The 14,743-nt window shown below is 47.8% G+C and overlaps 1 protein-coding gene across 1 annotated transcript; it reads right to left on the reverse strand.

Annotated features, from left to right (window-relative positions):
* LOC129082700 (orphan sodium- and chloride-dependent neurotransmitter transporter NTT5-like) lies at positions 1-6,622 on the reverse strand. Its single transcript, XM_054588413.1, has 11 exons — positions 6,294-6,622; positions 5,728-5,881; positions 5,425-5,551; positions 5,087-5,262; positions 4,735-4,845; positions 4,325-4,566; positions 3,654-3,840; positions 3,149-3,350; positions 2,844-3,003; positions 427-589; positions 1-216 (listed from the first exon to the last, which is right to left on the reverse strand). The coding sequence occupies exons 1-11, from the start codon at positions 6,620-6,622 to the stop codon at positions 1-3; spliced, it is 2,067 nt and encodes a 688-aa protein (XP_054444388.1).
* Positions 6,623-14,743: the final 8,121 nt, after the last annotated feature.

The raw sequence follows: 14,743 nt of genomic DNA on the forward strand, positions 1-14,743 counted from the left end.
TCACACAGCAGGTTGATCAGTGATTCGATTACCATCTTTCAGGGGTTCCTCCTTCTGGACCTCTTTGGTGGGCCTGCCCAAGCTTGTGGACTTGAAAGGAATGCCATGGGTGAGGCAGTACACGAAGTACGTGGGGATGGGGAGGATGACGACGAGGAACAGGGTGATCATCGCGAGCAGCACCCACGACGGGTATTGTCGGAGCACCTCTTTTGACTATGGAGAGATGGGAAAGGGGCTCAGAACATCGAAGCTTCCAGAAGAGGAAAGATGATGGAAGGGGAAGAGTGGCAGGGGGCTCAGGGCAGAGGACTAATGAGTCTCCAGGGAGCAGAGAATGAGAGGACAGGGTCTTCAGGCCAAGAGTGGCCTAGGAGATGGGCCCCCGCTCGCCAGGAAGCCTGGGGTCTGGGCAGGGAGGCTCACAGTGCTGGAGTCCCAGGCCAGATACGTCATGGTCTTCAGAGACAGAAGGATCAGAGTGGCGATGAGCAGGATCAGCAGCCCAGCTGGAGTCACAGCGTTCCACAGCCAGTGAAAGATGGGGTGGATGGAGTGGTCCCACAGAGTCGCCAAGTCTGCTAGGAACCTAGGAGAAAGGGTTGTTGGGGCACAAGGCCAGCCTGTCCTTAGTGTCTTTCCAGTATTCTACCTCACTTCCAAACCCCTGCCTCCGCTCAAGCCTCATCCTCTCTCATCTTCCAAACCGAAGAAAAAATTTCAGACATTCCTCTACTGCTCTAAAACTGTTCATGGCCCTGGCTGGTGTGGCTCAATGGGTCGAGTGTCGGCCTGTGAACCGAAAGGTCGCCGGTTTGATTCCCAGTCAGGGCACAGGCCTGGGCTGAGAGCCAGGTCCCCAGTTGGGGGAGTGTGAGAGGCAATCAACAGGTGTCTCTCACATGTTGATGTTTCTCTCCCTCTCTTTCCCTCTCCCTTCCCCTCTCTACAAATAAATTAAAAACAAAACAAAACAAAACCCTTTCATGGGTACCCAGCGCACTCAGGATAAAGACCAAGTCCCTTTCATTCATTCCATAAACACAAGAGTGTGTGTGATGTGCCCAGGACCCTTCTAGGTGCTGGGTATCCATAGTGAACAACGTCAACCCCCCAAAAGTTAGCACTTGTCCCTGAAGGAACTTTTCTTAGTTTCTTCCAGTCCATGTATGTAGCCTCCTTTAGTGCATGTTCTCAAACTCAGTAAACGTACAAGTAGGATCCTTTGGCCTAGACTACTGTTCTCTGTCTACCTATTAATCTGTTCAGACTGCGCTCAATTGTCCCCTCCTCTGAGACACTTCCTTGGACTTTCCAGGTGCCCTAGAGGACCGCCAGCAACCTCTCCTCTAGACTTACCGCCTTGTTTGTACTGTGACTCTCTGCTTATATACGTTTCCCTCTTTGGACACTCTGCCCTTAGAGAGGAGAAGCTAATTCTAATTCATGTGTATCCCATACCCATGAGGCTTTCCCGACACAGCAAGTCTCAAGGAATATTTGTGCAGTGAGTTAATAAATGAGTGAACTGACTCCAAAACCACTGTCACCCAAAAATGCTGCCACCTGAACCTTCCGCCCTTGAGTTCCACGTACCACTGCGATGTCCACATCCAGCCCGGTAAACAGCTGGGCCCGGGAGCCCTTGGACATGCCTTGGATTCTCCATGCTCCCATTCCGCAGGTGCGCCTGCTAGCTTCCAGTCCCTGGTTATTTCATTGCCTCCGCCCCGCTCGCTCTTCCTTAGAGACTTAGACCACACCTCTCCATCTACCCCTCTATCACCCTAGCTCACGCCATTAAGGAGCTCCCACTTGAAATATTACAATGGCTCCCTCCTGTCCCCCTGGCTTTACTTTTGACTCCTCATAGTCTATTCCCCACACAGCAATTGTAGGTATCTTTTTAAAAATAAACCTAACTATGTCACTCCCCTACTTAAAACCCTCTCATGCCTCCTCGATCATTCTGCACAGAAAGCTCAGTGCTATCATGGCTTAGAAGGCCCAACGTGACGTCCCATTACCTCTGCTTCATCTACTAACATTCTGTTCCAACTGCTCTGATCTCCTTAGTCCTCAAAGCCTCCAGAGTTGATGCGTCCCTTCCCTTGGTACTTGCTGTTCCCTCTGCTTGGAACACACCTGCACAGAAGTTTGTCACAGTTCCTTCCTTCATTTCGCTCAGGAGTCTGTTCAAATGTCACCTTATTGGAGAGGCCTTCTCTGCAATCCTATCTCAGTTAACGCCCATATACACTCCCCGTCTTGATCATTTTGCTTTACCCTTTGACTTTTTCCTGTCGGTTTTTACCACCTAACATTTTTATTTGTCCATTTGGTGACTGTCTAGCTCCACCACTAGAATGCACACTCCTTGAAGAAAGGTATTCTTGTTTGATTCAATACTGTATGTATCCACGGCATTTGAAAGAGTGCCTGCCGCATATTAAGCATTCATAAATATGTTAAAGAAATGAACGAATTCAAAGGTTTCTCAGCAGGCCCTGGAATTAAGGGTCCCTATGACACTCTAGTTGAGTGAGAATGAAGGCAAAAAGAAAGGGATCAGCCCTGGACAGTGTGGCTCAGTGGATTGAGCACCAGCCTGCGAACAAAAAGGCTGCCAGTTCAATTCCCAGTCGGGGCACATGCCTGGGTTGAGGGCCAGGTCCCTAGTTGGGGACTTGTGAGAGGCAACTGATTGATGTAGCTCTTGCACATTGATGTTTCTCTTCCTCTTGGTCTCCCTCCCTTCCCCCTCTCTAAAAGTAAATAAATAAAATCTAAAAAGAAAGAAAGAAAGGAAGGAATCAGCCTTCCCTATAGACCCAAGCAGTCACCTCCTGGCCCCATAGGCCCAGCCCACAGCCACGTTTTCAAGTATGACGATGGTTATTATGGGGAGGATCATCCAGTATTCACTCAGCAGTCCAACGTAATAGACGCCTGAGGGTCGAGTGAAGAAGAGGCCACACAGGAACATGAGCACAAAGACAGCCACTGAAGGAGACAAGGAATCTGGGTCAAGGTCGGAGGTCCGGCTGGGCGGGAAGGACTAACTAAGCGGAGGTCACAACCAGGGCTGGATGAGAGTCTCAGTTGAAGCCAGGGCCATTGGTGGGAGCAGGGCCAGAGGCCAGCGTACCTGTAAACAGCTTTGGATAGTTCCTGAAAGAAGAAAAGGAGTCCTGGAGTGGAGTGATAATGCCCTGCAGGGTCCCTATCATGACATTCAGCCCAAAGGTCAGCAACATCAGGAAGTAGAGGACGGTCCAGAAGACAGACCCAGGAGCGAATGACATGGCTTCAATGAAGGCCAGGAATGCAAAGTTTGGGCCCTCCTTAACCTGTTAATGTTAAGGGGGAAAAGGCAGGAGTTAAAGTGTCCTCGAACTTAACATCAATACAGATAAAGATACACTCTACCTTCTCTGGAAAACACCAAGCTGACCCTCTGACATGGAAAACCACCTAGCATTAGCCATGGAAGGGCATTCTGCAAGCTACAGTTCTTTGCATTACCACAGTTGCAGGTTACCCTGGTGCTTCTGGGACTTTTTTTTTTTCTGGTGCTAGTAAGAAAAGATGAAATTTCTGTTTTACAGAAGGCATTAAGAAACTCTCAGCCCAGCTTACCTAGTTTTACTGACCTTCAAAAGCTGCTTCTCTAAGCTGCACTCAGCAATGTGGCTGAGGACCATGCTGCTGATGGGCGGGGACAGGCTGCTGAGCCAGGCAGAAAAGAGGGCAGTAGGGTTGGCGGCCAGGTTGGCCGGGGGCTGCGCGTCAGGAGGCAGTTTCCCCAGGGTTACCAGGCTGGAAAGTGTTTCGGCGTTCCTGGGGAAAAGAGGTGAATCACGTAGAACCGTTTAGCTCCTTAGGACACCGCCTCCTTTGCCCTTACCTCCCAGATAAGGACATCACTAGGCCAGCATTACTGGTCTGGGTAAGGTAGAGCCTGGGATGAAACTGAAAAGGCACCCACCTTCAGGGTCACGAATTTGTGTAAACCTGGAGAATTTATAACCATGGGGGACTCTTGGGGAAGCCTTTCCTTTCATCTTCTTGGGGACTCTGGGGGGCCCCTGCTCTAGTGATGAAGCCTCTTATTCACTCCCGACCTCTCCCCTTCCTCCCTTCTTAGACTAGTAGCTAAATGCCAACCTTCCAGGCTTTGCACACAGAGTATCAGGGAGCCCCGTGTACTTAGGTGACGTGCGCATAGTTCTCCCATGGAGTTGTGCTATGAGAGAGAACCTGCTTCTTGGACTTTTTTGTAGGTCCCTAAGGCTGAGACCCTCAACTAAGCGGCTGGCCTCACTTCTCATTGCAGCGGTGCGTGATGATTGTGGCCCAGAAGCCGAGGACGCAGAAGATAGAAGGTGTGGCAAGCATCATGGAGCCCAGGTTGACCGCAGCCACAACAAAGGCATCATTGAGACAGTTGTTAGACGGGTCCATGTACGAGGATAAAGAGACAATGGGGCCAAAGCCGAGTCCCAAGGTAAACAAGACTTGGACCCCCGCATGGCACCACACACTCACGTCGTACAGAGACGATATCTAAACAGGAGAAGGCAAGAATGAGAAAAGATGTCAAAGAGGAGGAGAACTGTAACAAAATAAGGAGAGGGGGTGGACACAGAGGGAGATAATGGGGAAAGGACACCTGAGAATAGACAACAGGTATCCTCCGAGGCCTGACAGAAGAGTGAGGAAGATATTCTTTACCTTCAAAACCTTCAAATTTCCAAGGCCAAATACTGCTCCTTCCAGCAGTGGAACCCGGATGAGAAAACAGATCATGATTAAATAGGGCACTGGCACCAAGACATACATAACCTGGATTGAGAGAGGGGTGCGTCAGTGACCACGTACCAGTGGGGGTCAACCAACAGTCATCAGGGGTCAAAAGCTCTGAGTCAGAAATCAGGAGAGATGGGAAGACGGCTTTCAGCAGGGTTCAGGGGCTAGCGGGAGTGGAAGGCCAGAGGGAGTGAGACATCAGAAGATCAAAAAGTAATCATTTAGGTGGGGGTTAAAGTATCTGAGACTGTTACGGAATTCAAAAATGGCGACTCACCTTCCCGATGGACTTGATCCCATTAATCATGAAAACACCAACAAGACACAAAGACAGCAGAAAGGGCACACACAGACTGAAGACTGGTGGCCCACCATCCTCAATCCTGTCTGAGACCTTCAAGGCCATCCGGTACCAGAAGTACATGGAGGGCGTCGTCTGTTCACATTCAGGATCTACGGGCATCTGGCTTTGGACACGCTTGCTAGACAGGGCGACCCTTCCCTCCGCATCAGCACTTCCCCCACATCCTTCTCGTCTCACTTCTTCCTCCTCCTCCTATCTGCCTCTTCTTTGCCCCTCCTCACTCCTCTTCCAAATCCCCTTCCCCTCCTCACCAAAGGCACTGGAGTTCTTCAGTAGAGGACAATGCTCCCATGGGATGGAATACTTGAAGGACTGGCCCAAGTAGGTGAGGATCCAGGCATTGAACACATTCAAGTACAAGCCAGCGATGAAGCACACCTGTCGGGCCAGGGAGGCGGTGTCTGGGGAGGAACGATGGGGACAGGAAAAAGGAGGGAATTTGACAGAGGAGTGGGGGACTAAAGGGACCTGACTCATGCAAGTGGTATCAGGGGACAAGGGCTGGGCTAGGGCGGGGTGTGAAGGGTAGACCTGGGCAGCCCAGGGCTCCTCACCATGAAGCTGGTGCACCCCAAACCACCAACCCAGGGGCCGATGGTCTTCCACATGCCAATGCTGCTCTGGCGCATCCGCTGACCGATGGCCATCTCCAGGAAGAGGAGAGGAATCCCAATCAAGAGCAGCAAGAAGATGTAGATGATGAAAAAACTCCCTGTGCAGGGGATTTAAGGAGGGAACCATCCTGGACTTCTTTGGAAGTCCAGAAAAGCACACCCCCAACCCGTGATGTCTCTTAAAACTACAGGCCTCAAGACTCAACTATTTCCACATCCTTCACAGTCCCATGAGTCCAGTCCCTTGGCCCCCAGTTCCTGGAAGACCCAGTAAAGTCCTTCCCACCTCCAGCCCTGATACAGACTTCTAGCCCCACCATCCTCACGTTCAGGTACCCTGCACCTCTACCTCTCTCAGGATCCTCGGTGTTCAGGCCTCGCCTCCTATCCTGCTCAGATTGCCAAGTCTCCAGCCACTACAGATCCCAGACACCTTGGAGTTTGAAGCCTGGTTAGGCTTCCATCTTGCTAGCCCCTTGTGGACCCATGGTCCCTGGTCCCCAGACTTACAACCTCCATTGTGAAGCCACAGGTAGGGAAAACGCCAAAGATTGATGGCCCTCACGGAGTAGCCCACCTGGGTCAGGATGTACTCAACCTTGTTGGACCAGAGTGGACGGATGAAAGGGGCCTCACTCTTCTTCTTCTTCTCTGGCACCTTCACCTTCTTAATTGAGGGTTTCCGTTTCAATGGCTGGGCAGCTTGCAGCTGCACTGCAAAGGTCTGCTTGGGTTGGGTGCCCCTTCTCTGAGCCTCACGAGCCTGAGTCTCCCAGGCCTCAGCCTTCGCAACTCGGGTTTCCAAAGCCTGGGTGTTTGAAATGCAGGCCACCATGGATCCTGGGCCCACATTTTCCCAAGCTTGGCTTCCTGGGAAACTCTCTAAAAGGGATGAGTCAGTAGACGAGGCTTTTGTCAGTGAAAATTCTGAAGACTGGGCCTCTGTCTTCACTCCAGGCAGACCCTCTAGAACAGCTTCTGCATTTTTATGGGAGGGTCTGCCTTCCTGAGCAGACCTTAAGGACACCAAATGAGATTTTAGATTTTAGATTCAGGGAATGACTGAGTTTCAAAATAATCCTCGACACCTCCTTAAAGCAAACCTTTCATTTCTGTCCCTACCACCACTAAAGTTCAAAGCCCACAAAATACTCTTGCCTAAGTTTTAATCCTTAGAAATGCTTTGGTGCAAGGGATATGGGTAAAGATAGACAAGCTAACAAGAGTCAGGAATCTTGCTCAATGAGTTTCTGAAAACACCAGGGGTTACCCCTGCAGAAGGAGATACCATTTTCAGTGGGCTTTTGAATCAAAGAGACTTATTTAATATCAAATCTGCCTTGTAACCTTAGGGAAGTTGTTTTCCCTCTCTGAGCTTTCTCATCTGTAAAACACCCAGGTCTCTGCTCAGATATCGCCTCACCAGTGATGCCTTCCTTGCCCACCTATCTGAAATTGCAGCCTACCTGCCCTGGCTGGTGTGGCTCAGGGGGATGTGTGCTGACCTATGAGCTGAAAGGTGTCCGGTTCAATTCCCAGTCAGGGCACATGCCTGGGTTGCCGGCAAGCCAGGTCACCAGTTGGGGGTGTGCGAGGGGCAGCTGTTAGATGTATCTCTCGCACATCAATGTTTCTCTCCCTCTCTTTCTCCCTCCCTTCCCCTCTCTCTAAAAATAAATAAATAAGAATAAAAAATATATAATAACGGCCTACCTATCCACTACTCTCTTCATCCTACCCATTTTTACTTTTCCTCACAGCATTACTCACCTCCTGATGTTATTAACTGTTGATTGTTCATCTAGTTATTGCCTCTCTCCCCCCTCCTCCCCAGCTGCTTTATGCCCAGCAAGAGGACGATGCTCTACCTCATGCCTGGGACCACTCTCCTCTCTGCTCTCTGTATTTCCATCACTCTGATCTTTGGTTGGCTCCTCAAATACTCTAAAAATGAATGGGCAGGGAGCGTGCTGAAAAAGAAAAGAAGTAAATAAAAATAGGACGTGACAGGTTTCCTAATCAATTCTAGTAAATACTTAAAGAAGAAATTATACTAATTCTCTACAATCTCTTTCAGAGGATGGAAGCTGAGGGACTACTTCTTAACTCATTCAACAAGACCAGCATTACCCTAGCACCAAAAACAGACAAAAACATTACGGAAAAGAAAGCTACTGAACAATATCTCTCATGAACAAAGATACAAAAATACTCAACAAAATATTAGCAAACTTAATCCAACAACATATAAAAAGAATTATACAAAAGAATTTTAAAAAATGTACAATCAAGTGGGATTTACCCCAACTATACAAGATGGTTCAACAGTCAAAAATCAATTAATGTAATCTGGCATATTAACAAGCTAAAAAAGAAAAATCATATAATCGCATCAAGAGATGCAGAAAAAGTTTTTGGCAAAATTCAACACCCATTGATGATAAAAACTATATCAGTAAACTAGGAAAAATGAGGAACTTTTTCAACTCAATAAAGGATACTTATAAAAACCTACAGCTGACACTACATTTAATGAAACTAGAAGCTTTCCTACTAAGAGCAAGAACAAGGCAAGGATTCCCCTCTCACCGACTCCTTTTCAACATCGTACTACACGTCCTAGCTAATGCAGTAGGACAAGAAAAGAAAAAAAAGACATACACATTGGGAGAGAAGAAATGAAGCTGCCTTTTTTCACAGATGGCATGACTGTCTATGTAGAAAACCCAAAAGAATTGACAAAAATGTCCTGGAACTAATAAGCTATTACAGCGTATTTGCAGGATACAAGGTTAACACACAAAAGTCAATCACTTTCCTACATAAGAGCAATGAACAAGTGGAATTGGAAAACAAAAACATAATTCTATTTACATTAGCACCCCCAGAATGAAATAGGTATAAATCTAACAACATATGTTCAAATCTCATGAATTGAATAACTCAGTATTACTAAGATATCGGTTTTTGCCAACTTCATCTATAGATTCAATGTAATCCCAATCAAAATCCCAGCAAGTTATTTTATGGATATCAACAAACATTCTAAATTTACATGAATATTCAAAATACCCAAAATAGACAACATAACACTGAAAGAGAAAAACAAAGTTAGAGGACTGATACAACCTGACTTCATACCTACTATACAGCCACAGTAAACAAGAAATACAGCATTGGCAAAAGAATAGACAATTAGATCAATAGAACAGAGAGTCCAGAAATAGACCCACAACTGACCTCTACAAAAGGAGCCAAGGCAATGCAATGGAGCAAAGATAGTCCTTTCAACAAGCGGTTCTGGAACAACTGGACATCCACACTCAAAAAATAATCTAAACACAGACCTTACACCCTCCACAGAAATTAACTCAAAATAGATCACAGACCTAAACGTAAAGTGCAAAACTACAAAACTCCTAGAAGATAACATAGGAGGCTCCTGGCCGGCATGGCTCAGGTCAGTTGGTTGGGCGTCCTTCTGCAAAGCAAAAGGTCACCAGTTCGATTCGGGTCAGGGTATATGCTGGGTTGAGGGTTTGGTTCCCACTTAGGGCACATGCAGGAGGCAACCTGTCGATGTTTCCCTCTCACATTGATGTTTCTCTCCCTCTCTTTTTCTCTCTCCTTCCCTCTCTCTGGAATCAATAAAAGAAAATAAAAAGGAAGTGTCTTCTAGGAAACATGGTTATATGAACATCAATGTCCAAACGTACCCACAATCTTCCTAAGCCCAAGAAAAAAATAAGTATGATTTTAAAATATTAAGAATATAGAGATATCGGCAGCATTTCTGAAAAATAGTTTGCATCTTCATGCCAAAAACAAAAATAATTCTGCTACATACACAATAGACAGGACCAAACTGTAGTCACTGAGGGGTTAATTCACATCGATCCTCCCTGATAAGAGTGGTTCAATGTTTGAGGAAGTCAGTTATACTTTTCCAGGCAGCTTATTGGAGAGAGAAAAACAACTCCTCTCCAAAGCCCTCCACGGTGGTGATCTCACAGCTTCCAGCTGTGTCGCAGAGGGTGCAGACCCCTGAGCCACTCCACAGCAAAAGTCAAGGGTTACTACGCTCCCTGAGACCAACAGTGCTGCTGCAGTATTAAGAAGAAGCACTCATTTGAACCACAAGTGTTCAGAGCTGAAGAAAAAATTAACTAGAAAAACCCAGCCTTTGGCACAAGATCTTTAATTAAGAAGAAAAAAGTGGGAGCCTTGGTTTATGTGGCTCAGTGGATTGAGCACTGGTCTGCAAACCAAAGGGTCGCCGGTTTGATTCCCAGTCAGGGCACCTGCCTGGGTTGCAGGCCAGGTCCTCAGTTGGGGGCATGTGAGAGCTGACCGATGGATGTCTCTCTCACATATGGATGTTCCTCTCCCTATTTTTCTCCCTCCCTTTCCCTCTCTCTAAAAAAAGTAAATAAATGAAATCTTTAAAAAAAAGGAAAAAGAAAAAAGTGGGAAATCCTAGAGAGATGAAGAGTGTGGTGTTGTCATGGCCCCAGCCCGCTCCACTATCCATCAGAGAGCTCAATCACTACACAGGAATATAAATTTAGTTAGTGAGCCCTCAAGCTTATGATCTGGGAACAGCATTCTACGCTAAGCATTGGATGATCAACAGGGATACAAAAAGAAAGTTATGCCACGCAATTTTTAGACAAGAAACAAGCTAGGACCAATCTGTCTTCATTCAAAGACAAAGAAAAAGAAAAAAAAAACCCCACCAATTCAGAACTTAATACATGTACATACACGCTTCCTGAAAAACAACAACAACTCAGTGTCAGCTAAGATATCAAGCAAAATAATCATTGTCATATAAATGGTCTGGTGATAGGAACAGAGAAAAATAATAATACCAATTATTCAGGAAGTGTCCACTATACTTCACTGCAATAAACACAGGCATACATTGGCGATACTGCGGGTTTGGCTCCAGATGGTCGCAATAAAATGAATATTGAAATAAAGTGAGTTATAACCTTTTTGCTGCCAGACAGTCTTGCCTTCAATTTGTAAAATATGTATATCTGCTTACCTAAGAAGCACAAATCTTCGGTATTACTAGATATTTTGCCAGCAGCTGAAATGGAACATACCTCAAAATAACAAGGACTTCCAATTCTCATAATTCATGTTGTTAACACGGGCCCTGGCTCAGTGCGCCACTAAAAAAAGGGAAATTGTACTCATGAAAAATATATCCGCCTTTCTTGAGCATATTCAAAAAGTTTATTCCTTAAAACAAGTTTTCGGTTTTTTGTTGTTGTTTTTGGTTTTGTGTGTGTGTGTGTTTGGGGGTTTTTTTTTTGTTTGTTTTTTGTTGTTTTTTTTTTTCTGGTGGTGGTGGTTGTTTTGGTAAATTCAGTAGAACTGAGTTTTGGCAAACTGAGATTCTGCAAACTGGTCGCTCGGGACACCTCTAAAGCCCTGGGTTTCTGGCTGACGCTTCTTCCCAAGCCGCAGAGCCCCGGTGACGGCCCACTGTTTGGACCCGGCAGCGTCCGTCCCGACAATTGCGCCCCTGGGCCCGCGCCGCCTCGGGAGTGCTCGGCTCCCCCAGAAACGTCCGCTTCCCTCCTTCCTCGGAACGAGACGTTCCAAGGCGGAAAGGCAGGAGCCGCTGTCCGTGTTCCGCAAGGCGCAGGCAACAGCTGTTGGTCCCCAACAGGCCTGTGCCGGGTTTGGCCCCAGGGTCTGCTGCCTGGGAACGTAAACCAGGCCTTGGAAGTGGCTCCTGGTCAGAGTCGGTGAGCAAAGGGCCTAAGGCCAGCTTCCTGGGCCCCCGGGGGGAGCAAAGGACGGACTGTTCGGGCCTCTTTGATCCCTCGGTTCCACAGAGGCGGAGACGGCTGGGAGGCTCCAGGGCCGCGGCCTATCACTCCTCGAAGTGCCGCCCAGCCTCACACACCCCCGATCTATGATGGTTTTGGGAATCCCTAGAGCCAACTCATCCTCACCCTAGCCTCGGGGTCCGGCCTCTTCAGTACTGTCAGTGAGGCAAAAACGAGAGTGAAGAGGCCTCCACTGAGAAGCCGAGCGACTACCTCAGGCCGCTTCAGGCCTCGTGAGGCCGGCTGACTGGACGCTCCTCGCTGGGCAGCAGCCTCCGCCTTTCTTGCAGTTCCTCTGCGCATGCGCTCCCTCGCGTGCCTCCCACGTGACTTAGCAGCCGATTCTGTCCCTCTGCCCTTTACAACCCCCTCCCTCCCACGCTCGCATGATACACACACACGCCCAAGGGTCCGCCGCCCACGCATGCGCTTTTGCTTCTCTCACTTCACTCTTTGGACCACAGGTCCGACTCCCTTCCCTCCCCCTCATATCTCTCTCTCTCTCTCTCTCTCTCTCTCTCACAGTGGAGCGTTATTCAGCCAGAAAAAAGGAAATCCTGCCATTTACAACGACGTTGATAAAACTGGAGGGCATTATGCGAGGTGAAAGCAGCCAAAGACAAAATGTTGCTTCTTTTTGAGATCTAAAAAAAATACACTTTATTCTCTAAATATTTATTTCTATTACATATTTATTTTCTATATAATGTATTATGTACTTATTTTATATATATAGATATCATGTACTATATATGTGTGTGTGTGTATATATGTATATATGAACAGTAGAATAGTGGTTGCCAGGGGCTGGAAATGGGGTGATATAGGTAAGAGGGTGCAAACTTCCAGTTATAAGAAGAATAAGTTCTAAGGACCTAGTTTACAGCACAGTGCCTATAGTTCATAATACAGTATTGTTTACTGGAAAGTTGCTAAAAGTAAATCTTTGGTGTTCTCACCACACACACACAAAGTTAACTATATGAAATGATGAATCTGTTGATTATCTTAAGTTCCATAATCATTCCACAATGCATATGGTTATCAAATCATCATATTGTACACCGTATATACAGATTTGTCAATTACTCCTCAATAAAACTGGGGAAGGGAAGCCCAGGGTCAAAAATCAGAACTTAGTATTAATATGAATTGATTTTTGATGACAATAAGAAAACAAATTGCATTTTGAGGCTTAAAAATTTTTTTTAAAAAGGGCGGGTGGATAACAGCCCTGGCTGATGCGGCTCAGTAGATTGAACACTGGCCTCCCGACCAAAAGGCTGCTGGTTCGATTCCATCAGAGCACATGACTGGGTTGCGGGACAGGTTCCCATTTGGGGGTGACCAAGAGGCAACCAATCAATGTATCTCACACATCAGTGGTTCTCTCCCTCTCTTTTTTCCTTCCCTTCTCCTCTCTCTGAAAATAAATAAATAAAATCTTTAAAAAAAAAAAAAAAAAGGATAAGTCCTGACCTGGTAGCTTGGTTGGTTAGAGTGTCATCCCAGGATGCCAGTTTCCAGTTCAGTCCCCAGTAGGGGCACAGACAAGACTCAACCAAGAGGCAGAAAAAAAAGGCGGGGCTCAGCGGACTGAGTGCTGGCCTGCTAAGGTTGCTGGTTCCATGCTTCCCACGCACTTCGATGTTTCTCTCCCTCTCTTTCTCCTTCCCTTCCCCTCTCTCTAAAGATTTTATTTACTTATTTTTTTAGAGAGAGGGAAAGAGAGGGAGAGAGGGAGAGAAACACTGATGTTTGAGAGAAACATGAGTTGGTTGCCCCTCGCATGCCCCCAGTTGGGGAACTGGCCTACAACCCAGGCATATGCCCTGACTAGGAATTGAACTGGCAACCTCTTGGACCGCAGGCCAGTGCTCAGTCCCCTGAGCCACACCAGCCAGGGCTAAACAAAATCTTTTTTTAAAAAATCGACCAATGAACACATAAATAAGTGGAACAACAAATCGATGTTTCTCTCTCTTCCCCCTCTCTAAAATCAATCAATAAATGAATAATTAAAAAAAAAAAAAAAAGAATAAATGAGATCTCTCAGAAGAGAGATCCCTAAGAGGGGCTGGTTTTGCAGGCCTTGGGTGGATGTCGGGATGGTAGGAACATCCCTGAGCTACGCTGGAAACCTGTGAGGATTTGGGACTTGGCAAGAGTGGGGAGCCTGTGGGGCACCCGGGGAGGCTTCGCAGGCTGCTGGGCGTGCAGCTCAGGCCTAGAGGCTCCTCAGGGACGGCAAACCTGGATCTAACCGCCAAGGTCCCGCTGCCCAATCCTGACTCCTCCGGGGCCTCCACCTCCGGGCTGGGCCCCACTGCAGAGGCAGGAAGTAATGCCTGAGGCTCAGCTTCCGCTCCGGGTGTTTTGGCGCTGCCCAGCCACTCCTCTCACTCCCGGGGACCTTCCCACTGGGGCCTGCTGCACTTTCACTTCCCCCAGGTGCCCAGTCCCTGCCCCTGCACAGGGGAGCACCTGGTCCTCACTCTTGCCAAAAACAGGATGCAGACTCTGAGAGAGGAGCAATGACAGAAAGTGGGGGCCAGTAATCAACAGAGAAAGGAGGACAGGCTTGCAGAGAGAAGCGTCCAGAAGCCCAGAGAGGGAAAGGATAGAGACCCTGAGGTTGGGGGAGACAGAAACCCAGAGAGGGACAGAGACTCAGAGAAGAAATACAGACTCAGAGAGAAGGGAACAGAGACCCACAGAGGAGAGGACAAGAGACTCAGGAGCAGGGACAGGGAATAGAGATAGATGCAGAGACGGCAGAGCCTAGCAGGCAGTGAGGTCAGAGTGTCTGTGAGGTCGGCTGCTGTCCAGGGCCAGCAGGGGTCCTGGTGCCCAGAGTGAGTGGGTACAAGTAGATCAGGAGTCCCTGTGGGTCCCCCCAGCCTGAACCATGACGACCTTGGAGGAACTGCCCCATGTGTTCTTGGTGTCCACAAATTCCAAAACCCCTCAGGTACTGGTGTGTGTGTCCCAGTGGAAGACAGGGCGAGGGAGACGGGGACAGAGACAGAATCAAACCACCTTGTGCGTAGAGGGAGGGGGTGGGGCTCCACCCCTGGGCACTTCCTCTTTCTCTGTGTTCTTCCTTTCTC

Source organism: Pteronotus mesoamericanus, unplaced genomic scaffold (assembly GCF_021234165.1).
Source record: "Pteronotus mesoamericanus isolate MK-2021 breed Mesoamerican mustached bat unplaced genomic scaffold, CSHL_Meso_final scaffold_137, whole genome shotgun sequence".
Classification (NCBI taxonomy): domain Eukaryota; kingdom Metazoa; phylum Chordata; class Mammalia; order Chiroptera; family Mormoopidae; genus Pteronotus; species Pteronotus mesoamericanus.